We start from the raw sequence: 27,680 nt of genomic DNA, 5'->3' as shown, positions 1-27,680 counted from the left end.
TCTTGATTTCATTTGAACTTACTTAAACTCATTTTCCATTCGAACTAGCTTTTGAACACATTAGATTGAAAAGTCAAACATATTCATTCTCTTGAGACGATCCCTATGCTTGCCGCTATAGCTCATATAGCCGGTTAGTTAGGAGTTTATAGATTTTGTTTGATAAAGGTGTATTCCTCATTGACAGAAAATAGCTATGTCAAAATGGTTTCGTTGCCAGGGAATGGCATCATTGTTTGATTTTTCTTTCTAGTTCACTAGTCTAGTTCATTTTTCATTTTCTTTTTTTTTTTGAAAACCAAAAATAATGGCAACTTCCTTTGTTTCTCAAAGTGATGAATCGATTACACTTGATGATCTTCTATATCTCCATGATAATTTCCTAAGCTCTTTAAAAGTTGAATCTTCCAAATCATTGTTTGAGATGCTCCTTTTCATGAAGTATCTTGAAATTCAAGAAGAGCAAAGAATAGATTCTAGTTTGAATTTATTTGAGGTCATGTCCCAAAAAGTTGTAAAAGTCTTTTTGTGAATCTCTAACCTAATGCAAGAATCTATTAAGGATATTTCGCGGAGAATAGATGAGTTTGAGGCTATATTTCCACCTATGATGCATGACATTGAGGAGTTGAGTATTGGAGAGTTTGTTCCTACTCGTTCCTCTTTGAGTGAATGCCTTGATGATGGTGATGAAAATCTATTTGCTCCTTTTTACCTGGAAGTGCTTAAGTCGATTCAAAGTGAGGATGAAAGTGAATGTGCCAACCAAAAACAATTTCCTCGAGGTATTAAGAGAATTGAGGATGTGGAAGTCTCATATTTGAATGAAGGATCCTATGTTGAGATTCTTGTGCTCTTTGTGATGTGAGTGAAGTTGTTTTTGAAACTTTTGTTCCCACTCCCTTCCCTCATTCCCCATTCCGAAAGAAGAAACTCAACATTTATCCTTCATTTCCTATCTCTTTTACTTTTTTATCCCATCTCCCACCGCTTGAGGATTCTTTTTCCTCCATTGATCCTAATGATTATCCTTCCCCAAAGGAGCAAGAAGAAGGGAGTATTTCTTTTGTTTTTCCTTTTGATTTTTCTTATGTTTGGCTCCCCACACCCCGTAGGCATAGAGTTGCATTGTACTTTGTGCTTGCTTCTCATTCGACTCTCTTGCCTACTTGATGTTCTTATATATGTTTGCCATTGCATATGACAAACTATTGCGATCATTGTCGGGGTACTTACAAGAGGTAAAAGGCGTCAAGCTAATGACGTAAAAAGAGCGCTTCTCGGGAGGCAACCCGTGGGTTTCGGCCATTTGGCCATGTATACTAATTTTTCTTGATTTTTGAGTTTTTATGCCTCAAGCTTTCATGATGTGGAAATCTTTGCATCCATGTTTTCCATGTCCGGCTATTCTTATTGGTGAGTTCGTTTGTTATTACGGTTCTTTGCGGGACTTTCTCCCACGACATCTCCGGTAATATCCTTCTAACTCACATGCATTCTTTGGGCCGGGCATATTTCTTGTGGGGCATTGGTTGGATGGGTAGCTGTGCCCCTCCTAGTTTCGTTTTAAGCCTTGACGACATGGCCTAATTCAAGCTTGGGGGGAGATTTTATTGTTTGGATTGCTACTTTGGTTGGGGGAGATTTTATTGTTTGGATTGCTACTTTGATCTCCATGTGATGGATTGCTTGATTTTGTGAATATTTTGGATTTTGTGCATATTTCTTGATTAGTTTCATTAATTTTCTTTATTTTCTTTTTCTTTTTATTTCCTTTTCTTTTCCTTATTTTCTTTTTCTTTCCTATTTCTTTGTTTTCCTTTCCTTTTGTCAAGGCAAGTTTTTCCAGCTTTTTAGGCATTATTCTTGATTTGGGCATAATAAAATGGAACTCGCATGTTAGAATGCTTTTATTCCTAATTGGTAGATGTGTGCACGGTTTTCAATGTCTTGGTTCGAGTCTAGGATTTAGGTGTTAAGAAAGTCGGTTAGAACTTTGGGTAGCATGAGTCTTGAACCCTTGGTTTGTGGTAAGACGTTGTCGATCTCTCTAGTGACTTGAAACTGGAGAGGGTAGTATTTGCTCCCATTTGTGAGAATCATGTTCATTTTAGCCCAAACACGAATATACATATATTGAGTGGCATGGATCCTTGGATTGACTTTCCTATATCCCGAATTTGACTTGTTTCTTCCCGAGACCGCGACCGAACTACTTTAGGGGATGATAGAGGCATTTCTTTCGGTGACTATTTTTCTTTTTGGTTTAGGACATTATTTCCTATTTTTCTCATATATTTTTGTTTGCACTTGCCCCCTTGCAAGCCATTTGAGCCTTGCCCCTTCATTTCTTATAAGCTCATTACAAGCCTATTAGCCTTTGTTTTATTTTCACCCTTAGAAGTGATAGTGAAGCTTTGTGTTATTGTGCTTGATGATTTTGAATGGTTATGAAATAATGAGGAATGATTGTTGTTGGTTAGAATGGAATGTTTTGGGAAATATGTTGTATATAGTGAATAAATAAGCAAAAGCAAGAAGAGAAAGGAAAGTTTTGAAAAAGCCAAAAATACAAGGCAATGAGAAAAGTTTCAATTGAAACACAAAAAAAGAGAAAATCAAATCAAGAAAAGTTCAAAAAAAGTTTTAGTTTTGTTTTATTGTTGAATAAGCTTGGGGGTGCCCCAAATAAGTGGTATGAGTTTGTTTTGGTTCGATTTGCTTGAATAAGTTCATTTTTGCGCTTCACTTTAGGATTGAGCACGAATTTCCAAATTTGTTTCACGCCCTACCCCTAGCCTATACGTTACACCATAAAATCCCTCTTCACCCTTTTGAGTTGAGTCATTGTCGGTGGAGGGAGGATTTGGTCAAATTTATGGAATGGGATTGTCATGCTAAGATTTCGAGTAACCTTCTCTCCTCTCTTGCAATTCTTGTCTTTCCGGCGCCTTCACGGCGTCACGAGAAGCTATCTTTGAGGGTGGATGGGATCTAGAGAGTTGACGCGGTAAGATCGGTTGAAGGGGGATAGATAAGTGCAAATTCTTAGTTCTCTTTGCTTCACACTTGAATCCTTCACTCGACTTATTACATTGGTTAGCGTGCATTCGTTTATTGGTTAGTAATATTAGCATTCTTTTATGCTCGTTCCATAATAAAGGCCCTTTTCTTGAATTTTGTAGTTTTATTTTACTTTCCTTTCTAATATTTTCCTTTCTTTTCTTTTCTTTTCTTTTCTTTTCTTTTTCTTTTCTTCCCTTTTTCTTGGTTTGTTTTCCTTTTAGGTCTTGCCTTGATTGTGGTTTTGGAAGAATTATGGGTGGTTCTCCTTGGAAACCCTTGCGAAATCCCACTCGCCCTCATGATTCTGGGGTTTAAAGAGCTTGTTGCATGTGCTTAAATGCAACTGTGATTCCTACGAAAGTGAGTTAGTGGGTGTGAGGGGGTCGAAAAAGCACGAGGCTAATGCGTGACCTCGTCCCTCGTGGGTGTGACTCTTCTTTTTGTCAAATCAAGTGTAATTGGATTTTCTGTGAGTTTACACCCAATTGACTAGTAATATAGGAGTCGCCATTCAGTTTTTAACGACAATGAGAAAAACTGACAAAACCCGGTTATCGAGACATAAAGGGAGTGCAATTATGTTTGACCACGACGGCCGTAGGTTCCCTTGTGATCCCTGTGGTGGGGATCGCTCAATGTACACCCGCAGGGTAAAGATTGAGGGTTCGGGGGGCTGTAACTACCGAGAGGAGCTCTTCGATAACTCCAGAGGCAGGATATCCTTACTAGCTCAGCATAAATAGTTGAAGGGACATGCGTTAACTATTAAACAAATCTGAGTCGATTTTAATAATATGCAACATATAGTACAAGATCGAACGCGATTATCTGATTTAGATTGTTTTAAGGGACCTAGCATGATAATCCAATTTCCCAAAAATATAATATTTATTAAGCGTTATCGAACAATCAGATTTTAGTTAGTTTAACAGTTCATAAAAGGGCGAGGAAAGCAATTAAACCATGGAAAAGGGACACATTACGACGCACCCTTGAGAGGCGCGTCACGGTTCTCAGAAAACTAACCACTTTGACTTTGCTATTTCTCCTTTTATTTAACGAATCTTAAATTATGGGACAGGATACGCTCTGTTCGATTTATGGATCGATTGCGACAGAACGCGTGATCAGTTTTGCAGCGTGAGGCTTAGGCTTAGGGGTTTAGAGTCAATACTCGGAATATAATTGTGTGTTGTGTGTTCTTTTCACGTCGAACTTAAGGGTCTATTTATAGGAAAGAGTTCGTGGAAAGATAGAATTGCAGAACTCTAATCCACGAGGAATTAGGAAAAAACACGTACTAGGTATTTTCAGCGCCCAGGCCTGGGCGCCGAAGATTTCGGCGCCCAGAGCCAGACGTTGAAAATAGGGTCTGGGCTGTTTTTCTTAGTCAGATTTGGGTTCCTAGAATCCGGAGTATTTGAGATTTAATTGAGTCCTTTAGTGCGTATTAACCTTGTGACGGGATGCGTCTGGGCCCGTTACGAACTCTAGGCTCGTTAGGATTTTAATTAATACGTGACTCTTACTTTCGAATCATATTAGGAATAGGATTCTCTCGCAATTTCTATCTCATTTAGGATTTATGTTGGAGTGCAACACCTAATTCTGACAGGTTTCTATCTTTTATGACTTGCCACTTTTAACAACTACCCATTACGGCAGTTACTATTTTTAGCAGGTTTCCATAAATAGCAGGTTTCGGGTGAAATGAAAAGGGGAATTGAGATTCATTATTTTATAGGAAATGCGTTGTCAAGTGGAGATTTTATGTCCTCATCATCGAACCTTCCCTTTCGGGAATGGGGACAAAAGTAGGTGTCTACAGTGGGCATTCTTGTAGTTCTTATTTTCGTAATTTTGACTTTGAATAATTAAGCTCATTCTCCTCTCCGTTTCTCATTCTAGCTTTGCTTGAGGACAAGCAAAGGTTTAGCTTGGGGGAGTTTGATGAGCAACATTTATGTCGCTCTTAGCTTAGGATTTTAGTTCATTTTATTAGCATTTTATTATTATTTTTGCTTAGTTTTATCATTTTTAGTTCGTTTATTGCATTTTTTGCATTAATCGTAACATTTTCTCGTCTTGCGCATGTTTTAGTCGTTTTTGCTCTAAACGTGCCTTTTGTGCGCATTCTCGTTGCGTAAGGTTCGTTTTGAGTATTAACATGCTAAACAATGTGTCATTATGCTTGTCAACGAGTATTATGTTTTACGGTTTGTAAAAATGGTAATCGAATTAATAATAAATGCTTTCGATTTTTAATAACGTGCCTTGCGATTTACTAATGCTTTACGCTTCTTTGCTTGTGCAGCGACGAAGCCTTGTGTGTGTGCAAAGGCTGCACAAAACAGCCACACAAAGTCCAGCGACAACACCGAAGCAACACGCGAACAACGGAGCAACAATACAGCCCGTAAGAGCGCTCAAACAGCAGCCATAGCTGCTGTACTTGCGCGCACATTCAGCCCTTGTTCGTGGCTTTACAGCAGCCCTTTGAGCTCATCAAACTTGTCCCTTGCATCCCCTTGATAATGGCTGTTCACGATGCCAAATCGCTGCCACAACACTGCTTGTAACATGGAAGATTAGCAGCTATATGCGAGCAACACTTCAGCAGCAACGCAAGCAGAACAACGCGCAACAGAACTGCCAGCTACAGCGTTGTGCGGTCGAACAACCATGCTGTGCGGTCACACAGACCTGTTGTGCGATCGTCGTACAGAGCTCGGGCGCACAGATGACAGGCTAAAGCCGTATCGCCTAATCAAAAATAAACCTAAGTCCATTACAAGATAGTAAGGGAAGTAGAGATCGTATCCACAGGGAAACAGGCATTCTTTCTATTACTAAAACTAAGGTCTAGACTATTTGGAAACAAGAAAGTTGGTTGATTTGTAAATTAATACTACGACAATAATTAAACAAAGAGGAATTCAGATATTAAAAGGTCTAGGGCATAGGTTCACCAATGAACAACAATCCAAGATGATAAACAATCAATAATAATCAATATAGCAGTTAATTAGACTAGCATGCTCTCTCAAATCGATACTAATCATAGACTTAGAATTAACGGGCTCTCGCTACGTATTAATCCCAATTCTACCTATTGAAACAAGCCTAAATATCAAATTGCATCTCTCGAATCTTAACCTCATATTGTTAGACTAATACAATTAAACCTGCGCAAATCTAATCGCATAGTAAATGAAACCAATCAATAGGAATTACCCACAATACCAACAATCAACAACATTCAATCGTCCCTTCTTATTAATTAATGGATTCCCAAAACCCTAGAATATAAACGACTCACACAAATTTAATTTTAATTTAAACAAAGCAAACATGATTAATGAAAACATAATTAAAATTGAATAACGAAGGAAAGAAATAAGAAATACCAAATTTAAGAACAAAGGCAGAAATTTAAAGCTTGAAACTTTAACTGAATAATAAAAGTAATTAACAAAAGTTTAGAGAGAGAATAAAACTCAGTAATAAACTAAGAGTCTACAAAAAAGAAGATGCTGGAAATAAGATGTCCAACTAAATAATAAGGGCTTGGTATTTATAGTTTGCCCAATAAAAACAAGCGAAAACCGGAAATAAACTAAAATCCGCGCTACAGGGGTTGTCGTCGCTGATCTGCTCGTCAAACTGCACGATCTCGTATCTTAAAAACATCATATCTCCTTCGTTATAAGTCAGAATTAGGGGATTGACCATTCGTTGGAAAGCTCTTGAAGTGTAGAATCCAACCCAATTTGAATCGCTGCATTTAAAGTTGTATAACTTGAGTTATGATCAAAAGAGTAGATGAGTGTCAGTTTTCTACTTCTTTCACTATTCGCTTTGCTCGAAAACTTTTCCAACTCAATGTTTGTGCTCTCGAAAGTACATAATCTCTTGTATTGATTCAAATGAGTAGGAAATGCACAAAAATATGCTAATTCCTACAATGATGAACCTGAAACTACAAACACACTACAAGAAGCACATTAATACTAAAAATCGCCTCGAATAGCTCATTTGAGATCAAAAAGTACTAAGGAATGGGGGTAAAGACACTATAAAATATGAGCATATCAAACTCCCCGAAGCTAGATCTTTGCTTGTCCCTAAGCAAAGAAATCATCGATGAATACAAAAATCAACTTCACCCCAAACATATTTCAAAACAATGGATACAATTCAAGGCAAAATTCAACGAGCATGCATCAATGTCAACCAATCAAATCTATCCAACCACAAATCCTCCCTAACAATCGTCACGCAAAGCGAACCACCAGTGCACAATGGAATTCAAGACTAGTGCTTTCACACTCTTCACTCATTTATGTGGCGGGTAAAAAGTGTACCCGTTCGCTCTCCTCCCAATATGTATGTGAACAACACCCTCCCAAACTCACAACACTCGTGTGTTTAAAAGGACGTGCACTCAACCTAATAGTCGACTCGGAATATGTCATATCATAACTTGTATTGGTAAACAACTACTTTCACATTAATATGACTCTATGCACAAAGGTCGGAAGGTCTTCAAAGCTTGTAATGTTAGGCTTAGGTAAGGATGTGGTAAATTTGGATAAAATGTGAGCTTAAAGCATTAGCTTTGGAGAGCCAAAATCCTAGTAAATCCCATGATAAAAAATGAATAATGACTACAACTCTCCCACTCAACACATGATGAACAAAAAATGAACTACACCATACTTTTTTGCCTTTTTCATCCATGAAACCAATCACTCACAATAATAAGGAATTGCAATACTTGAATGACACAATGCTTTGAATTTTTTTTTCTTAAACTAAGGAATTTTCTGCTCCATTTCTTTTTTTTTGCTCAATTTCTTTTTTTTTCTTTATTTTTTTTCTTTTTGGAAACCTTCACATTTTCTATTCTTCTTACCTCTTTCACTCTTCATTATTTTTTTCTCCTTTTTTTTCAAACATCAAACAAGATAAGAACTCCCTCTTTTCAACACTCGATCACTTTGTGCCCAAAATGTTGCACACATACAACTCCCTCACCTCACTTGCTATTAGCTCCCCCAAGCTAGGCTTGGGACTAGTAACCAATGGGGCTTTCATGGGCTTGTAACACTACCACCAAAAGAAAAAGATTTTTTTTTCTTTTCTAGTTCTAACAGACGTTGGTGTTCAACTGGTGTTCGTGGACTAAATAGAGGAGCAACACTTGGGGCTCTCAGATCTTTGAAACTTGCATACAAACGGGAGAACACGCTGCAAAGGTTATAATTCTTCCATCATAAATCTGACTCATGTTATTGTTATGCATGTGATTCTATGATAGATGTTAGGAAATTGTTTCCTAAAATTCCAGTTTATGCATCTATATTATCCTACACAACCATCCTTAAGAATTCTCTTTCTCATTTTTCAACACACAATACCTCCCAATTTATCACAAATTAGAAGGTACACCCGGTTGCATGTAGAGCTATGTGCAACCAGGTTGTTTTGTAATTTTTAACCCCTCTAAAAGCATAAACTTTAGTTTAAAATCACATTTTTACAATTTTAATGCACAAATGTGTTTTCAAATACTATAATACGGAGTACCTTCTTCTCATTAAGAAAAAAAATCTAAACCTAAGAAGTGAGCAACCAACAAAAATTTATAAGTCCTCTCAATCCTTTGCACTAAAGTTTGAGAACCCCAATTTAGTAAAGTGTGGATTTTAATTTCCTTACCGGTTAATTGAATACCTTTTCATTAATGTGTTCTATTATTAACAATATCTGCTTTTAAGCTGTAAAAATGTGATTTTACTTTGTAAATTTGTACTTTTAACTATAAAATTGTGATTTTCGAGGGGTTAAAGTAATAAAACGATTCGGTTGCATGTAGATGTATATGCAATCGGGTGTACCTTTTACTAGTTGTCCATGAGGCCATGATAGATGCTACGAAAATACTCTTATTCAACCCATAATCTAAAACTTAGACGGAATACAAACTTAATAAAAGAGATCTTTTACGATACCCAAACCAATTTTATACAAAGTTGAATGACATGATAAAATGTATTCCGTAGATCAAATTCAAGTTTTGACCCAACCTGAAACTTTTACGTCGTGCAATTTTTGTGATGACATGAGAACAAAATACCTTAAGCTTGAAACTTAAGTTGAATGACGTGATGAAATGTATTCCGTAGATCACATGTTTTTTGTTGGATCTAAATATCAATCATACCGTTAGAAAGTTTGTAAGTTGAAACTAAGAAAATCCAATTAAACCAAGTTCATTTCAACTTAAAGTCTTAAACAGACGAGTTTCAACTAATATCAATTTTGATCTCCAAAGGCAACATTCATATCACTAAACAGTAAACACTAGAAAAGCGACGAAAATCACAAATTCAGTTTGATACAGATCATCATTATTACTCCGTACTTGTTAAAGTTGGTCATTTCAGAGCACAACTAACGAATCAACTCCTTAAAATTGAACGAGAAAGCTACACGCATGCAGACCTGCAGTTCACAGTACACTCAGTAATACACTATTACACTAGTGACGAGGAAGATGGATTAGCATCCTAAGCTCAGGCACATATTACAAAAATGATGGATCAAGGATTCAAACTTTCAAATCAACTTGTCCAAACAACAGATAAAATATTTGATCAAAAAAACGAGACTGTGAAGTTTATGATACAGAAGTAAAGTACGGAGTATATAATTTCACAAGACAAAATTTGGTGTGTTATGCTCCCTTCTTTTTCTGATCCTTGGCCATCTTCTTAACATATTTTTATGAATGTTCTTCGCGCTATTGCAATAGACAGCAGCTTACAGACATAAAGAATGTGAACCTGCACAAGCAAGTAGTTGTCCGTTAGCATAACAATGTCAGTCTTATTCTTGCAACCTCGACAGAAAAGGGAGGGGAAGAGTGCAGAGAAGAAAGAAACCAACCTGAACAATGTCAATCTTATTCAAAAGAATTCTTTTTAAGGTTTGTAATGGTAACGAGCCCACAACGTTCATTGCAGTGAGCATTTGTCCTGTGTGACCATTACACATGGTTTAGAAACCACGCATCTGATACCCACATTTGTGGACGGCCTTACTGATATTGTCCACCTATCAAGCCAACAAGGGAGAAATCAAATCAAATCAAATGACCCTCATAAACACTCAAGTACCCTCAATAAGCCAACATGGTACTGTGATGCCTGTTTTCGGACTCTGCCATAGATCAAACTTCTGCTACGTATGCAAACTTATTTGGCAGCCTCGTCTTAAACACATAGACGTGATTCATGCTCATCTTCTCGTGAGAAATAAGCAACTTTTCACTCCCGTTGATGATGAAGTACCCACCTTCATCATAAGGGCACTCACCAAGCTCTGTTATATCCTTCTCTGAATTCTGATACAATGTACAATAACTTAAACAAATTAAGCGTGATGGGAACCTGATCAGACAGACCCAAATAGCCAGCACATAAATCTCATTACTACAGTAAAAAGTTCAAAAAAACACAGACATTAAAAACAAAGGGATTATCTTTCCAATAAAAACCTCGTGTGCTTAGGTTAGTTCATCACCATCATGTCATTTAATTTTCTGACATCAACATACAGTGAAGCTAAGTATGTCAGTTTCCTCAATCTAGCTGCTTTCGGAAACAAAGTTGTTGCTTCACCATCTGATTCTGTCATCATCGGCTTACTCAAATAGATTTGGCCAAACTTTATCTTGTATAGAGTCTGCAATAAAGTCAACCATGATGATCAATTTTTGTGCATAGGGATGATGCCATAACTCCCATGAGTTAATGTAAAATTCCATCACAGTTATAACTGAGAATCCGATTCCAATTTGAGCAATTCAAAAATTAATATTCGTCCCATTCTGGCTCAAAGACAAAACGAAGACCATAATAAGAGATAGCAGCTATCTATCAACAGCATTACAGAACCTAGATATTAAGACTGAGAAAGGATAAACATCAAAGCCTCACAAGAAACAGCAGGCACCATTTTGACCTCTGTTAATATCATCATTTAGCCGTGAGGTTGCTGCTAGGCCATACAACCCTTGATTAGTTTGACTTACAATTGTAGTAGCTATTTAAAGGGTAGAGACTAGAGAGTAGTAGTAGGCATTGTGATTTGTGTTAAGGCATTAGAGAGTTGTGACCTAAATTCACTAGTGGAGATTTACACCCTCAAGCTGTTACTTTGTTCCTGTAAGACAGTTTTTAGCAATATCAATCAATCATCCTTTCCCCATTGATTCCAGTGATCTTCCTAGTGTTTGTGAGTTCATTACATAAGCCAAAGTCCAAACACAAATTAGATTGAATTAGATTATATGCACGAGGCTAAGAGCAAAGAAGAACCTTCAAGTACATAGTTCACTATTTGGCAGCATGAGTATTGGACATACTTGGCTCCTCGGGGATAAGAAAGGAGATGGCGACAGGAACCGCAAACCATTTGCCCCCTTTCTGCATTACAAAGTTTGGTTTCTCACTATTAAGAATATTGATATGTTATTAATAAAACTTATATTGAGGGCAATACAAACTACGAGTAATGCTTTAAAGAAGCAATATCACTGTCTGGAGAATCAAACATCAGATGATCAAAGTTTGGTTTCCATAATGCATGTTAGGTAGTTAAGTTTGTGCCGATTCTCACAAATTAATGTAGATAGGGAGAAAGACTAACTTCAATATAAATGCAATAGTAAACATTATGTATTTGAATGTTATTGTATGCAACTGACACGATGTAACATAGCTAGAAGTTAATACCGGGAATTCAGAATCAGAAAAGTGCTGCAAATGATTTTGACTGCAGTTATGAACTTATGATGTAGAAGTGCCTACAGTATGAAATCCAGTTTTGGTCACATTTGTATGATGGGTCTAAACCAGGCTACTACCTAAACACTACTTGAGTTCCTCAAACTATCTGACACACAAATACAGATACCTATTAACTTAGGACTAAACTGACATCACAAGTAGTCAGGGCTCAAGACTTTGACAAAGGACTTATTTCCTTGTAATAAAAACAGTAAGTATTCATTTCAAGTTTCTAATTGGGTACAAAATGGATAGAAATTGCCAAGTTTAGTAAACATCGTCCACATTGCCGCTTTATAATGATGCAACCGAACGTACAAAACCCAAGTCTCTTGTACTACCCAATTACCAAGTGTGTGAACATCTTCAACATAGCTTGATGATATGACAATATTTTAAAATAATAAGGGGCAATTTAAAACATGGACTACTATTATGATATTATCTCAACATTTTTACCAAATTACTAAGTGAACTTTAGTCTCCATCTCCACCTCAATTTCTGTTACTTGTATGGTTTATTATTTTCACCAATTCATGAAAATGTGGATAGTATTTTTATTTGTAAGACAGATATTCAAACCTGATTTTGGCTGCAAAGAAATCTAATACTCTCCCGGTTTCATAGGGATGTTCCAGTTTCTACGTGGTCTACCTTTGGTTTCAGTGAAATTGATCAATGATTACTGTTACAAATGCTGCATCGTCCCACCTGATAATTTTTGTCTATCTACTAAGGAAGGCATTGATTGAATTAATCAGAAAAAATGCGATGCTTAGTATAGAAGTATATTTAGTCATTATTTCATTCTACCAGCAGCATGAAATATTTAATTGTTAATCAGTTTGCACGATTATGGAATTAATCAAAATTAAACAAAAAAAAACACATAAATTACAAGAAGAAAGCCAACAACAACAACAACAAGCGGGGATAGCTCAGTTGGGAGAGCGTCAGACTGAAGATCTGAAGGTCGCGTGTTCGATCCACGCTCACCGCATTTTTGTGTTTTTCATTGTACAAATTCAGTTCCAGATTCTTGTTTTTACTATAATACCCTTTAATTTTTTTTTAAAAAGCATAAAATAGAAGTAGCAGAAAACGAAACCGGTTTAGGAGACGGAGGCAGTGGCGGAGGAGGCGGCAGCGCATCCCAACCAGGCGGCGGACCTTCTTCATCATCTTGTACAAGTTCTTCCACTTTCTCATTTTCTTTTTCTGGTTGATTAGATTTACTCACTTCCCCTACTTCAATTTCTACCTGTTGTCCTCCACAATCACTTTCTTTGTGAGTTTCTTTCCCATCTCCCTCTTTCAATTGTGGTTGTTCGTTTTCTTCTTCTTTCAAATGGGTTTGTTCGTTTTCTTCTCCTGTTTTTGTTCTTGCGGTGGTGGTGATGGCGGCGGTGGTAGTGATGTTAAATGGTGCTGCTCTTTATTTTGTGGAGTATCACCTTCTTCCTTTAGCTGTTCCTTTTCTTCTTCATTTGGTTGTTCTTGTGGCGGCAGTAGCGAATGGTACCTGTTCCTTTTCTTCTTCCCTTCAGCCATGGCCGCTTCTCCTATTTCTTCATTCTTTCTTAAAAAAATTTACTCTCCTGATTTTCACAATTGCCAATCGTTTCATAATTAATCAAGCCTTCAAACCAAAATATGGTTTATGCACCCGGGTGCATAACATATTGTTCATACCTAAAAAACATATAGCCAATGAACATATAGTTCAAAACTATAGAACATATAATTTATATATTTCACTAGTATATGTACATTGAAATCATTCACCATGTTCATAGATTTTCAATAAATGTTCAACAGGGTGCACAATGAGCACTGTACACCCGGGTGTATAATCCAAATTGCGCCTTCAAACCTCACAAACTTATGATTTGTTTTAGGAACGATTTTGTTTTTACCAATTCCTCTATCTCTTTTTACTATTTCATCTTTACTTTGCAAACAATTTAACAAATTTTTACTTTAATAATGCAAAATATATTTATTGATAACATTTTTACTTGGAAAAATGGAAAATTTGCCAAATACAACCTAATATGTCAATTACAACCTCAAATTTCTATTTTTGCCAATTACAACCTTAAACTTATACATCCATTTTAAATTACAACCCGAAATTATTTTCCTGCAAAAATAACCGGAAGATGATGTCATAATGTTATAAAAAAAAGTAGTTACATATTTTCTATAAAAAAATCAAATCGATAAATAAGAATTGAAACAAATAAAATAAAATAATCGAAAAAATAATTTTATTTTTGTACTTCATAATTTTTTTTAATAACGTTATGACGTCATTTTCGGTGATTTTTACCGGAAAATGGTTTCTGGTTGTAATTTAAAATAGATGTACAAGTTTAAGGTTGTAATTGGCAAAATTAGAAATTTGAGGTTGTAATTGGCAAATAGAGAAGTTTATTAGGTTGTATTTGGCAAATTTGCCTGGAAAAATTGATAATATAAGGCCCTGTTTAGTTCACCTTATTTCTCCTGATCTGATCTGGTCTGATCTGATCTGAACTTATTTTTTCTGATCTGATCTGATCTGAACTTATTTTTTCTGATCTGATCTGGTCAGATCTGATCTGATCTGATCTAATTCTTCAGAATTAAGTTTAAACAAAAATCTACATTTATTAATATTAAACGACTTACGTGTAAAATAAATGTTACACAAATTTATAATATTGTTATTATTTTTTGACTTTGCTCATGATTTAATTATGGAAAAATTGATATTATTGGTCCCAACTATGGCCGATTTACTTTAAAAGGTCCCAACTTTTGATTATCTCAGAGTGATCCCAACTATAGAGAGTCCTTTCCAAAAATGGTCCCTTAGTTAAAATTAAGTGCTAAATAACTTAATTAAGACTCATATCTCTTGTGCAATAATCATATTTTTTAATTAAATGAAGTAAATGGAATAGTATGATATGCTTAAATCAACTTAATTAACAGTTTAATTAACTAAAGGACCATTCTGGGATAACACACCTTAAAGTTGAGACCACTCTAGAATAATCAAAAGTTATGACCTTTAAAAGTGAAGTGGCAATACTTGGGACTGTCAATGTCAATTGTTCCTTTAATTATTCCTTATATTAGATAAACCTATACATGATCTAGATGGATCGGTTATGATGTAGACATATAGGTTCTTATCTGGATATGATCTGTACAGATCGGTTCTGATCTAGACATGATTTGTACATATCAGTTCTGATCTGGACATGATCTGTATATAATCTGTACAAATCAGTTCTGATCTGGACATGATATGTACAGTTCATTTCTGATCTGGACATGATCTAAACATGATCTGTACAGATCAGCTCTGATCTGGACATGATCTGTACAGATCAGTTTTTATCTAGACATGATCTGTACAGACCAGTTCTGATCTGGACATGATATGTGCAGATCAGTTCTGATCTGGTCATGATCTGTACATATCAATTCTGATCTGAACATAATCTGTATAGAGTCGATATCTAGACCAGTTATAATTTGGACATATCGATTCTGATCTGAACATTATCTGTACAAATCGATTTTGATCTGAACATATTGGTTTTGCAAGGATCGGTTCTGATGTAGACAAGATCATTGCATATTTGAACATGATCTGGACATGATCTGTACAAATCAGTTATGATCTGGATATTATCTGATCCTACTAGTTCTGGTCTAGATATATAATGGTTCTGATCTATAAAAGCAGTTCTGATATGGACATGACCTGATCATATTGTTTCTATAGTTTTAATTTGGACGTGATGAATTTGAATGTTTTGTAAATGTTCTTTTATGCCTTAAATAATAGATTTTAATTGCACCGACAACAACATTATTTTTTTATTAAAGCAATAATAGTAATAAAATATTAAATAATAACAATGATATAAACATATACCAATAATAATAATAATAATAAATAAAACCAATAATAAAACCCAACTGAACGGGTTCCATGTGAGGGAGATCGAGTGATAAAAGACACTCTGACCTATGAAACATCACATGTGACCCATATTGAAAAGGGACCTCACACGTGAGGGGAAGTGTTAAGATCTGACCATGAAACATCACGTGTGAGAGTCCCACATTGATAAAAGAGAAGAGAGTTAAACACTTAATAAGGCCAAGGGGCTACTCCCCTTATTGCCATATGGTTTTAAGGTGGAACCTCCTTTGGGCTTGTTAAGTGGACTCTCTCTCTTATTGACGGGTGCGACCTAGACCCGTATTTAACATGGTATCAGAGCCGGGCCCACGACTTGGACCTTGGACCGTTAATATTCTGGGCCAAATTAAAATGGCACGTGTGAGGGGGAGTGTCGAGAAACGCACTCTGGCCCACGAAACATCACATGTGACCGAACTAAAAAGTGGACCTCACACGTAAGGGAGAGTGTTGAAGAAAGCCTTCCCAAAGAACACATGTGAGTGTCCCACATTGAGAAGAGATGAGAGAGTTAATCACTTAACACCCCTATGATCTGGAGACCAAACACCCCTATGATCACTCTGGTGTTGCTCCATCTAATCCTGGCACTCTCTATTATCTGGAGACCAAACACCCCTATGCCCCCTCTCCGAGCTTGCCTTCTTCTCCACCTGGTGGGGATGCTCTTTCTGTCCATAAAGATCTGGTGTTGAATAGGATCAAAAGCTTTCCTAAAGGGACTTCCTGTGGTCGAGATGGGCTTCGAGCACAACATTTTGTGGATATTCTTGGAGGGGCTGCTTCTGCGGTCGCCGATGATTTGTTAGGATCCATCACTTGGGTTGTCTAAGGTTGCTTCTTCTTCTGTTGGTAATTCTATGAATATCTATTTGCAGGATTTTCAATTTGGCGCCGGCGTTTCTGGTGGTTGTGAGGCTGTTTTGCATTCTGTGAACAGGCTCATTGAGTCTAAGGGACATGAGGTTGGGCTTTTTATGCTTTTGGTGGATTTTAAGAATGCTTTCAATCTTGTCGACATGACTGTCCTACTTCAGGAAACTAGGTTGCGGTGCCCTTCCATTGTTCCATGGGTTGAGTTTTGCTATTCCCAGCCTGCTAGGCTCTACTATGATGACTCTATCCTTTGGTCTTGCCAAGGGGTACAACAAGGTGATCCTTTGGGTCCTTTGTTGTTTGCCCTTGTTCTGCACCCTCTGGTTCAGTCCGTTAATCGTTCTTGTGAGCTTGCCCTTCAGGCTTGGTATCTTGATGATGGCACTATTGTTGGAGATACTCTTATGGTTGCCAGGGCGCTGGACATTATCAGGACTGATGGACTGACTCGTGGTTTGTTCCTGAATATGGACTAGACTGAACTCTTCTGGCCTGTCGAAGATCCTAGAGGTAGAGTATAGGGTGTTTTTCCAATAAATATTCCTCGCCCGCGTAATGGTGTTAAACTTCTTAGTGGTTCAGTTAGTTTGGATGCAGGATTCTGTCGGGATCTGGCTTTGAAAAGGGTCTCAAAAAGTTGGGATTGTGGTGTGCAAGGAGGCTCCAATGGGTTTTCTCTCAGAGGCTGGGAAGGATCTTAGGCCTGCCAACCTTTTACTATTTAATTGGTTCCAAGGTAAAGATGCATGCTTGGATGTGACTGGAATCTCTCCCTTTGCTGGTTTAGGTGTGAGCTCTTGGGCTCCTGGAGTGGCCTTGCACAATGTTGTGGAGAAGAAAAAGAAGAAGTATTCGTCCAAATGTGAGGACAACGGTTACAGGTTCATCCACTACAAGAAAGCGCGTGATTACCAACCGAATTTACCGACCGCCCTAAAAGTAGTCAGTAAAACAAAATTTACCGACCGAAAAATCTACCAGTCGGTAATTTACCGACCAACTGAGAAGCGGTCGTTAATTTCTTAATTTGCCAACCGATTTTGTAGCAGTCGTTAATTTATCGACTGTTTTCTCTTCCTTTCCGACCACGTAGCAGTCAGTAAAACACGACTATTTCCAACATAAATTTAAAATTTTAATTGCCGCTTTTTTAATATCTACGACCATATTACCGGTCGTTAATTCTTTAAAAAAAAAAATTTAATGACAGAAGTTTAATTCGAAGTTGCCGACCACGATTTGGATCTAATGCCTCCTTCGTTATTTCCAGAAAAATAAAAAAAAGTTCCACAAGCCCACGATTTGGGAACCGCCGCACCTCCCTCCCACCCTAACCCGCCGACGCCGTCACCCGCACCGACTCCGCTTCCCTAACGCGTCGGCGCCTTCACCTTCACCCTCCCAGTCGCGCACGGTCCCACCGAGCTCAGTCGCGGACGGTCCACCCAGCGAGCTGCGCTTTGGCGCAAGCAGCTCCACGCAGCCAGACCACCTTGTCGGACCGCACCGGACACCCGTCGACGATTTCCCACCCCAGGTAACCTTTGTTCTTAATTTGTCATGATATAATGATTCACTTTTCCAAACCCTAGCTTTGTTGTTTATGTCAAATGTAGTTTTTCTCTTTGAACTCTGTGAACTCTTCGATCTTTGGAGGTAACCTTTTTTCTCTTCTAATTTTGTTGAATTAATGACTTATTATGGTAGTTTATGAATTATGAAGTACATATTGTATGAAGTTTGAAGTTTGAACTACATGTTAGGTTTCGATATTGAGCTTAGTACTAAAAATAATCTTATAGGGAGTACTCCTTTATTAGTTTTACTGTTTAATTAGTGTGATTTTCATAATAAGTGTATTCATAATTCCCTAAGTTTGGCTATCCATATGTGAGGTGGAATCTACGAAAATTTAATGATTCAAGGAATTTATGGAATGCCTTGTTAGAAAAGTAGAGAAATTATGGAATGCCTTGTTAGAAAAGTATGGGTTGTAGTTTTGCTACTTCATTATGGGCTTTATATATCCACCATATTTAATTTGATGTATGTGTATGAGAAACAACGAATAATTTAGAGATTGAATTTGAGTAGTAAGTAATTGTATTAAATAAATTTGTGCATGTTTAGGTGCTTATTGTAAATGCATTTTATTATTTATATTTGATTTATATTCTTATTAGCTTGTGTTTAAGTAATTATTGATCTTTATATAATTTATAAGTAACTTATTGATCTTTATATAATTTATAAGTGTGTTTAAGTAAATTATTGATCTTTATATCATTAATAAATTATTGAACTTTATATCATTAATAATTATTGATTTTTATATAAATTAATATTTACAATTATTTGAGTGTTTATTTAGAAAACTTCGAACGTTAGCTAGACTATATAGTAGGTTTAGTAACATGATTAGTGTGATATGTGTAGAGATTGGTTAGTAACATGTTTTTTGTGAGATGTGTAGAACTTGGTATCATGAAAAGAAGAGAGCGTAGTTGGATGTATGACAGACTCGATGGGCGCAATCTTAAGCCCGACTTTCTCAAGGGGGTTGGAGAGTTCATTGAGTTTTGCAAAGAGCATCCAACATGAAATGATGGTGACAAAATAAGATGCCTATGCCCCTTGTGTGATAACAGACGTTTCCATGATACTGAAAGAGTTAGAGTACATTTGTACAAGAAGGGGTTTGTTCGTAATTACTATCAATGGATATGTCAAGGGGAAAGCTTAGTAGAGTCCTCGCGTGTTCAGCCAAATCCATATCGGGATATGGTTATTGATGTTTTTGGAAATAATCAAGAGCATTTGTTGAATGAAGAGGGTACTTCAGTTGAGGAAGAGCCAAATCATGAAGCTAAGAAGTTTATAGACCTTTTGAAGGCAGCTGGAGATCCAATATATGAAGGGAGCGAACTATCTGTGTTGGAGATGGCATCAAGAATTGAAAGTTTGAAATGTGAATTCAACTTACAACACAGTTGTGTGGATGGGTTTGCATCTTTGTTGAATGATGCGATTCCAAATAACAACCAAATGGGCAGAACTTTCAATAGCACAAAGAAGGTTCTTAAGGGCTTGGAACTTCCTCATGCGAGGATCCACACATGCCCTAAAGGTTGTTTGCTCTTCTGGAAAGGTGATGCACAGTTAGATAAATGTAGAGTATGTGGAAGTGATCGGTATAGGAAGACTGCAAAGGGCAAGCTTGTTCCAACAAAAGTTCTAATCTATTTTCCAATCACACCGAGGTTACAAAGGTTGTATGCTACGAAGAACATTTCAGATGATATGACTTGGCATGCCAAGAATCCCCGAGTTCAAAATACCTTCGCACATCCTAGTGATAGTGAAGCATGGAAGCACTTGGATGCAACCTTTCCTAATTTCGTATCAGAGCCACGAAATGTCAGGCTTGGTTTGTGCACGGATGGATTTGCCCCCCATGGTAAATTTGGATCCCAATATTCATCTTGGCCAGTTATTCTTACACCATACAACTTGCCTCCATCGATGTGTATGAAAAGACCATTCATGTTCCTTTCTTTGCTCGTTCCCGGTCCTAAAAATCCTAAAGGAAACTTGGATGTGTACATGCAACCGCTCATTGAAGAGTTGAAACAGTTATGGGAGGTTGGGGCTATGACTTATGACATCTCAAGCAAGCAGAATTTCAACCTCCGCGCGGCCCTTCTGTGGACTATTAGTGATTTTCCTGCATATGGCATGCTATCTGGATGGTCCACTGCTTGAAAGAAGGCCTGCCCGTATTGCATGGATAAAAGCAAGGCATTTTGGCTTGGACATGGAGGTAAAGTTTCATGGTTTGATTGCCATCGACAATTCCTTTCACATGATCACCCTTTTCGAAAGAATAAAACAGCTTTCTGCAAAAACAAAGCTGAAAATGGCATGGGTCCGCATATAATGTGTGGAGAAGAATTGTGGCTATGTGTGAAGGACTTGCCTAAAGCAACTGATGGTCCTGAAGCTCTTAAGAAGTTGAAGAGTGCCAAAAAGGGTTGGTTCAAACAAAGTATTCTATGGGAACTCCCATATTGGAAGGATTTGCTTCTTCGTCACAACTTGGATGTCATGCACATTGAAAAGAACTTTTTTGACCAACTCATAAACACTGTGATGGATGTGAAAGGCAGCACCTCGGACAACACTAGTGTAAGGAAAGATATGGCTAAACATTGTAAACGTCGGCAATTAGAGCTTGTAAATGGAAATCAAACCATGCCCAAGGCACCTTTTGCACTTGACAAGGATTAAAAGAATGTGTTATGTGAATGGGTTCGAGACTTGAAATTCCCGGATGCTTATGCTTCAAACTTGAGCAGGTGTGTTAATCTTCAAGCATGCAAGTTGGTTGGAATGAAGAGCCACGATTGTCATGTCTTCATGGAGAGGTTACTTCCGGTTGCTTTGAAGGAGTTGCTTCCCTTGCATGTTTGGAAGGCAATTACAGAGATCAGTCAATTCTTCCGAGACTTGTGCGCTCCCACTATCAAATTGAGTGACATAGATCGTTTGGATAAGAATATAGCTGAGATCTTGTGCAAGCTAGAGAAGATTTTTCCACTTGCATTTTTCAACTCAATGGAACACTTGCCAGTTCATTTTCCACATGAGGCAAAGGTTGGTGGTCCTGTCCAGTACAGGTGGATGTACCCATTTGAAAGGTAATCAAAGTAATACAAATAAGCGTAAATAAATTATTAATTTAAATATCCTATATATCCTTAATACTAGTAACTATTAATCACACTTACTTAATTTATAGGTTTCTTAACCATTTGAAGCGTAAGGTTGGAAATAAGGTACGTGTAGAAGCCTCCATATGCAATGCTTACCTAATGGAGGAGATTTCAAACTTTTGTTCCCACTATTTTCAATCTGAGGTTGACACCAAAGCAAGGGATCTAAGAAGAAACGTCTATTCGGTTGTTGAGAACCAACATGACCTTAATATCCCCGAGATGTTTAGGGTTGATTGTGGTCGTGCACCTACTAAGGGTCGTTTGCGCTTCTTGCAAGACTTGGAGTATGATCGAGCACATCTTTATGTGCTTGCAAACAGTGGTATCTTAGGTGAATATGAAAGGTAATAAACTATAATTTAATTATTGTAAACTCTTCTAACGACGTATTTAACCTTTATTTCCTTAATTACCATAGGAAATTTGAGGAGCACATTCTCCAAACTCAACCTCACATAGTAATGGAGGATATTTGGAGTAAATGCGAAGCCCAGTTCCCTGAATGGTTTAAGTTACATGTGAGATTATTTTTATTTTTTAAATTTTATATACAATATTACCTATACTAATCATTGAAAGAAAATAAAAAGTACTGACTAATTCTACAAATAAGGTTCTCCGGTCTTTGTCAATTGACGATGTGACACGGGCGCTTGCAATGGGCCCCTCTAGACAAGTAAGGACATGGAGTCAGTACTATGTGAATGGATATAATTTTCAAACTCATGATTACGGCAAACACAAGTCAACTATGAATTATGGAGTGTGTGTACAAAGTCCCGAAGAAGTTGACTACTTTGGTATTTTGGATGAGGTGATTGAAGTTTCTTATTGTGGTAAGCTTCAAGAGTACAAGACAATCCTGTTTAAGTGCAGTTGGATGGACTCCGTGAAGGGTATGAACGTTCATGAACAATACAAACTTGTGGAGATCAATCATTCTAAGAGATACCCTAAGTATGACCTGTTTGTATTGTCTTACCAAGTTAGTCAGGTATATTTTGCACATTACCCCAGTTTGAAGAAGGATAAAGCCCAATGGTGGGCTGTGTTTAAAACTAAGGCAAGGTCTGTGATTGATGCTCCGACTTAGACTTTCTGCAAGAAGATGCAAATGAGGTTTCTACAGCTCTTTGTGCTCCAGATGAGATTCCAGATTATGAAGTTCAAGAATATGATGATGATGATGACGACGACGATATTAATGATGGTGATGCTGATGACAATGACAATGACGATGACGATGACGATGACGATGACGATGACGATGACGATGACGATGACGATGCCGATGCCGATGCCGATGACGATGACGATGACGATGACGATGACGATGACGATGACGATGACGATGACGATGACAATGACGATGACGATGACGATGAAGATGACGATGACGATGACGATGACGATGACGATGACGGTGACGATGGCGATGACGATGACGATGACGATGACGATGACGATGACGATGACGATGACGATGACGATGACGATGACGATGACGATGACGATGACGATGATGATGATGTTGTTGTTGTTTATGATGATGAAGATGATGATGATGATGATGATGATGATGATGATGATGACAATGATGGATACGACGATTAACGTGATCGATCTTGCTAGTTTTATTTTGAAGAAATATTCTGTAGTTTCACTAGTGGAAAAAGGGTCATTTGCATCGCACTTTTAAGCATATTTGCGTCGCACATCGTGCGTGGCAAAAGCTCTCGACGCAAATGACTAAAAGTCATTTGTGTCGCACATTTGTGCGACGCAAATGAACCTTATTTGCGTCGCACAATTAGCAAATGTGCGACGCAAATAACTTTTCAGGCATGGTGCCTGAAAAGTCATTTGCCACGCACATTAGCTAAATGTGCGACGCAAATAAGAGTCATTTGCGTCGCACATTTAGCTAATGTGCGTGGCAAATGACTTTTCAGGCACCATGTTGAAAAGTTATTTGCCACGCACATTAGCTAAATGTGCGACGCAAATGACTTTTAGGCGCAAAAAAAAAAGTCATTTGCCACGCACATTAGCTTAATGTGCGACGCAAATGACAATTTTAGCGCCAAAAAATTAAGTCATTTGCCTCGCACATTGAGCTAACGTGCGTTGCAAATGACTTATTTTTTTTAAAAAAAATTTCGTTTTTTAATATTTTAGTTGGAAATTCCGACATGATCGTCTTTGAAATTAGACGCTTCATTCCCAATACCGGGAATACATTTATAATTAATACCTGTCACAAAAGTTTACAACGTAATTAACGTTCCCGGCCAATAAAAGGCAATTAAATTCGTCATAGATCGATCAACCAACATGTTACAACAAACATAAAATTATTACAACAAAGGTACGTAGCTAGCTAGAGATCAAGTTCATATTACAAATTAAGCTAAAAATTCGACATTGTTCATGAAGTAATTTGCCCAAAAATCTTTCACCTCATTAATCTCCTCCGGTGAATAAGGCAATGTTCTTGAAAAATCCTAAAAAAGTGTAAATAATTCAATTTATCAACGATTGATCAATATAATAGTTTTGTGTACTTCAATTTATTATATAAAGTACGTAGTTTATGAGAACATACCTTAGTAAGATCTTGACTATTACCATGATTCATTATTATGTCGTACATAAAACGCATGACGTAGTAGCCACAATCTAGTGATCCCGGTTGTTGAGCACACTAAATGCATTAAAATAAATAACACAAGTAAAATTTCTATCACATTGTATGTTATAATTTTGAAAAACTTACTTCTTAGGTAAATAATAAACTAATTATATATATATATATACCTGTGCTGGAATCCATGTTAATTTAGTTCCCTTAGATTGTCCACCTAGTCTCTTGTAACTCCGAAAAGCACTACACATTCGATAAAATATGCAATTATATATACTTTGTTTACACATGTAAATGCAAAGAATATTTTACATGTAAGTGCAATTATATACTTTGTTTACACATGTAAATGCAATTATATACGTAGTAGTCACATTTAAGGCTAATTGGGTCATTCTAGGTCATTTTTAGGCAAAAATGATGTTTTCGAACCCAACTTTGAACCAAAGAACCTAAGGAATGTTTTCAAACTTATTACACGTCTCATATGCATAGTTATAACTTTCTAAGGCCCTTTACAATCTATTATTTCACATTTAAGGCTAATTGAGTCGTTCTAGGTCATTTTTAGGCAAAAATGATGTTTTCGAACCCAACTTTGAACTAAAGAACCTAAGGAATGTTTTCAAACTTATTACATGTCTCATATGCATAGTTATAACTTTCTAAGGCCCTTTACAATCTATTATTTCACATTTAAGGCTAATTGAGTCGTTCTAGGTCATTTTTAGGCAAAAATGATGTTTTCGAACCCAACTTTGAACTAAAGAACCTTAGGCAAAAATTTAGGCAAAAATGGCATTTTCATATGCATACTTTACTTACTTGTTTAGTGGCTCCTTAATCATCAAATTTCTCTTCTTCTGTTGAGAATCAAATATGTAGACCTCATGTTTAGACAAGCAAAGAACTAAAAGCATCCAGTGACTCCTACATACAAACAATAAACGTATGTAGTTAGAAAAAAAATGTTAAATTTATAACAATCAATTAAAAACGAAGTTCAAAGTAATTTTCATACTTTTCGTAGTATGGACATAAGATGAATGTCTTAGAACTAAGTGCACTCATGGACCTCGTCATGTACAATAGAATTCGATCTGCATCGGACTTTAACATGGTGGCCGAGATCATCTCCGGGCACATGAATCCAATACTATTGGGGTGACAATCATCGTGAAAACACAACTCACTCAAAGCCCTATAATATATAGTGTAAGAACGTTAAGACAATCATAAAAATCAAATTTAGGGGCAAAATATGAATTTAGGTAACTCACGTAACAAAAACTTGTATTATTGATATATTGAGCCATGCTCCCGAGAGAAGTTGATCGGTGTCTTCAACGGTGACACTAATTTCAAAGTCCTTTTCCATATTGAATGTCCTTTTAGTGCAATGTACCTTAACGTGCTTCCCTTTTTTTAATCTCAACATCATAGTTTTCATCACATTGCACTCACCACTCAAATTTTGCACTTTATAATTTTCAAGGAAATAGGTTTTTGATTTAGTGTTGGACGCTTTTGTTCCACTTCCCCCAAGCACTATCTCTTTCCCTTTGTTCCCTTTCCCTTTAGGCTCTTTACTTGTAGGCTTGTTTACCCGAGGTATGATTTTCAAATAACGATATACATATTAGTGAGCATACATGGTATAATAGTTCTACTTCAAATTATCATGCATATGTTAGTTACCTCCTCATTCGTAAGCGACACCACACTACTACATAAACGAGCTAATGCAACACCTAAAAACCGTTGCAATAGGACTAAAAACCGTTGCTATATGCCTATTGCAACGGTTCAAGAACCGTTGCAGTTGCGGCTGTTGCATTAGGCCTAATGCAACGGTTTCTATCCCTATTGTTACGGTCCTTTGTCATCTATACCAACCGTTGCATTAGGGACCTAAGGCAACGGTTGGTAAGACTTTTGCAAGGGTCCTTTATATCTAAAGAAACCGTTGCACTAGGTTCTACTGCAACGGTTTTACAAAGCTATTGCGACAGCTTTGCCTTCAAGGTGAACCGTTGCATTAGGTTTAATGCAATGTTGAACTGGATCTAATGAGAAACATCTACAACTATTTCTATAACATTTCACCAATTTGGCAAAAATAAAATCACAATTTAAGAGATTAAACGATTTTCATTTATATTAAAAAATATCCATAAATATGTAATAGACATTGTCAACAATTTACAAAAGAAGTACAACTTGAGTAGTACTTGTACAAGTAATACTTTTACTTCAAACCTAAAAGGCTAAATAATTCCAATTATGTAGCATTTGCAACTGGATCAAGTGATCAACCACCAAAAAGTTCAATTTATAAGTTGTAGACCTGCAGATTCAAACGTTTAAGAAATTATCAATGAACCATTTAGCTAAATTTGGATAAATATTAACAACATTGTGAACAAAGTACGGAGTAAATAAAAAAACACAAAGTAAATGCTATTTTAAATACGAATTGTAGTACTATTTTAGCATGATTTTGATGGTCTCTTTTATCCAGAAATTGTGGGCAAGTATAATTGATTGAACTAAAAGTTGTGAGCAACATATAAATTTTGACAAAGAACAACGACAAATAAATCTGACTTTTCTATACGTTAAATTTTACCACTTAGTCTACTATGCATCATGAATTCATACTTAATCTGATGTGCATGAATTCATACTTAATCTGATGTGCATGAATTCAACTATATGAGAAGAGGATACAGCGTACGAGGAGCTATGGGGACTATATGCATGTCTTTGACTCTTTGTCTAACTCAAATCATTCATTTTCCAAGTCTCGGTTTCATTTTTTTTATTGATCTTCCTGCTTCTCCCATATGCAATTTATATCGCTATAATGGCTCATTCCCAGCAAAGGTTGGCTTATTATAGAAAACTAATCAATTTTAACCCAGTAATTCTTCATTTCAATTTGGATACATACGGGTCGGGTAATTCGGGTAATGTCAATTTTGCAAGTTCTATCCATTGTATAACAGTAATAACCGAAAAAGATCAGATTATAGATAGACATGACTTCAATGGTAAAATTGCAGAGTTTGTCTTGTAATTCAGATCCATTAATACACAAATTAATCATTTTCGTCTCTTTTTTTTCGGGTAAATTACTCGGCTTCAAACTCAAAATTACAACTGGGTTCATCTTCAGCCATAAAAGGATACGGTCGGCTGCACGAACCAAGAGTCTATCTTTCGCGCCCACCCACATAAAAGAACAACAAATGCAGAACACAGCCACAGAACAATCAAATGGAATGAGATAATAAGTTGATAATCATACCATTATCAGTAACAAGCTGAACATAAATCTTCTTTCGTCGAAAAATCGAGGAAAACAGTCGATCAGACACAGTCTTCTTCTTCTGCAAGATTACAGTACCTTGAATGATCAGTTTACCAGTAGTGTCTGCAGTTTCTTCACTATACTTAGCAGGAGCTTTGCTGTCGA

At 36.8% G+C, this 27,680-nt stretch overlaps 1 protein-coding gene, 1 long non-coding RNA gene and 1 other non-coding gene across 8 annotated transcripts; 1 reads left to right on the top strand and 2 right to left on the bottom strand.

The window, feature by feature from the left end:
• Positions 1-9,509: 9,509 nt before the first annotated feature.
• Positions 9,510-13,599, bottom strand: LOC130463722 (DNA-directed RNA polymerase II subunit 2). Of its 6 annotated transcripts, XM_056832950.1 has the most exons (5): positions 13,031-13,599; positions 11,498-11,558; positions 10,654-10,815; positions 10,018-10,474; positions 9,510-9,914 (listed from the first exon to the last, which is right to left on the bottom strand). In XM_056832950.1, exons 1-4 carry the CDS (start codon positions 13,129-13,131, stop codon positions 10,301-10,303), a joined length of 498 nt encoding a protein of 165 aa, XP_056688928.1. In that variant the 5' UTR covers positions 13,132-13,599; the 3' UTR covers positions 9,510-9,914; positions 10,018-10,300. The 6 variants fall into 6 exon arrangements, 1 of the variants encoding a protein (XP_056688928.1); XR_008923863.1 differs by having other exon boundaries at positions 10,018-10,815; positions 12,505-13,589; XR_008923860.1 differs by having other exon boundaries at positions 10,018-10,815; positions 11,451-11,558; positions 12,505-13,588.
• On the top strand, positions 12,850-12,922 carry TRNAF-GAA (transfer RNA phenylalanine (anticodon GAA)). Its single transcript has one exon. It is a non-coding gene; the product is annotated as a tRNA-Phe (tRNA).
• Positions 13,600-23,876: 10,277 nt separating the features above from the next.
• LOC130462581 (uncharacterized) lies at positions 23,877-24,458 on the bottom strand. The gene is made up of 3 exons (XR_008923116.1): positions 24,376-24,458; positions 24,164-24,262; positions 23,877-24,062 (listed from the first exon to the last, which is right to left on the bottom strand). It is a non-coding gene; the product is annotated as an uncharacterized lncRNA (long non-coding RNA).
• Positions 24,459-27,680: the final 3,222 nt, after the last annotated feature.

The sequence above is a fragment of the Spinacia oleracea genome, chromosome 6 (genome assembly GCF_020520425.1).
Source record: "Spinacia oleracea cultivar Varoflay chromosome 6, BTI_SOV_V1, whole genome shotgun sequence".
Lineage (NCBI taxonomy): Eukaryota > Viridiplantae > Streptophyta > Magnoliopsida > Caryophyllales > Amaranthaceae > Spinacia > Spinacia oleracea.
This window is presented reverse-complemented; position numbering and strand designations above follow the sequence as displayed.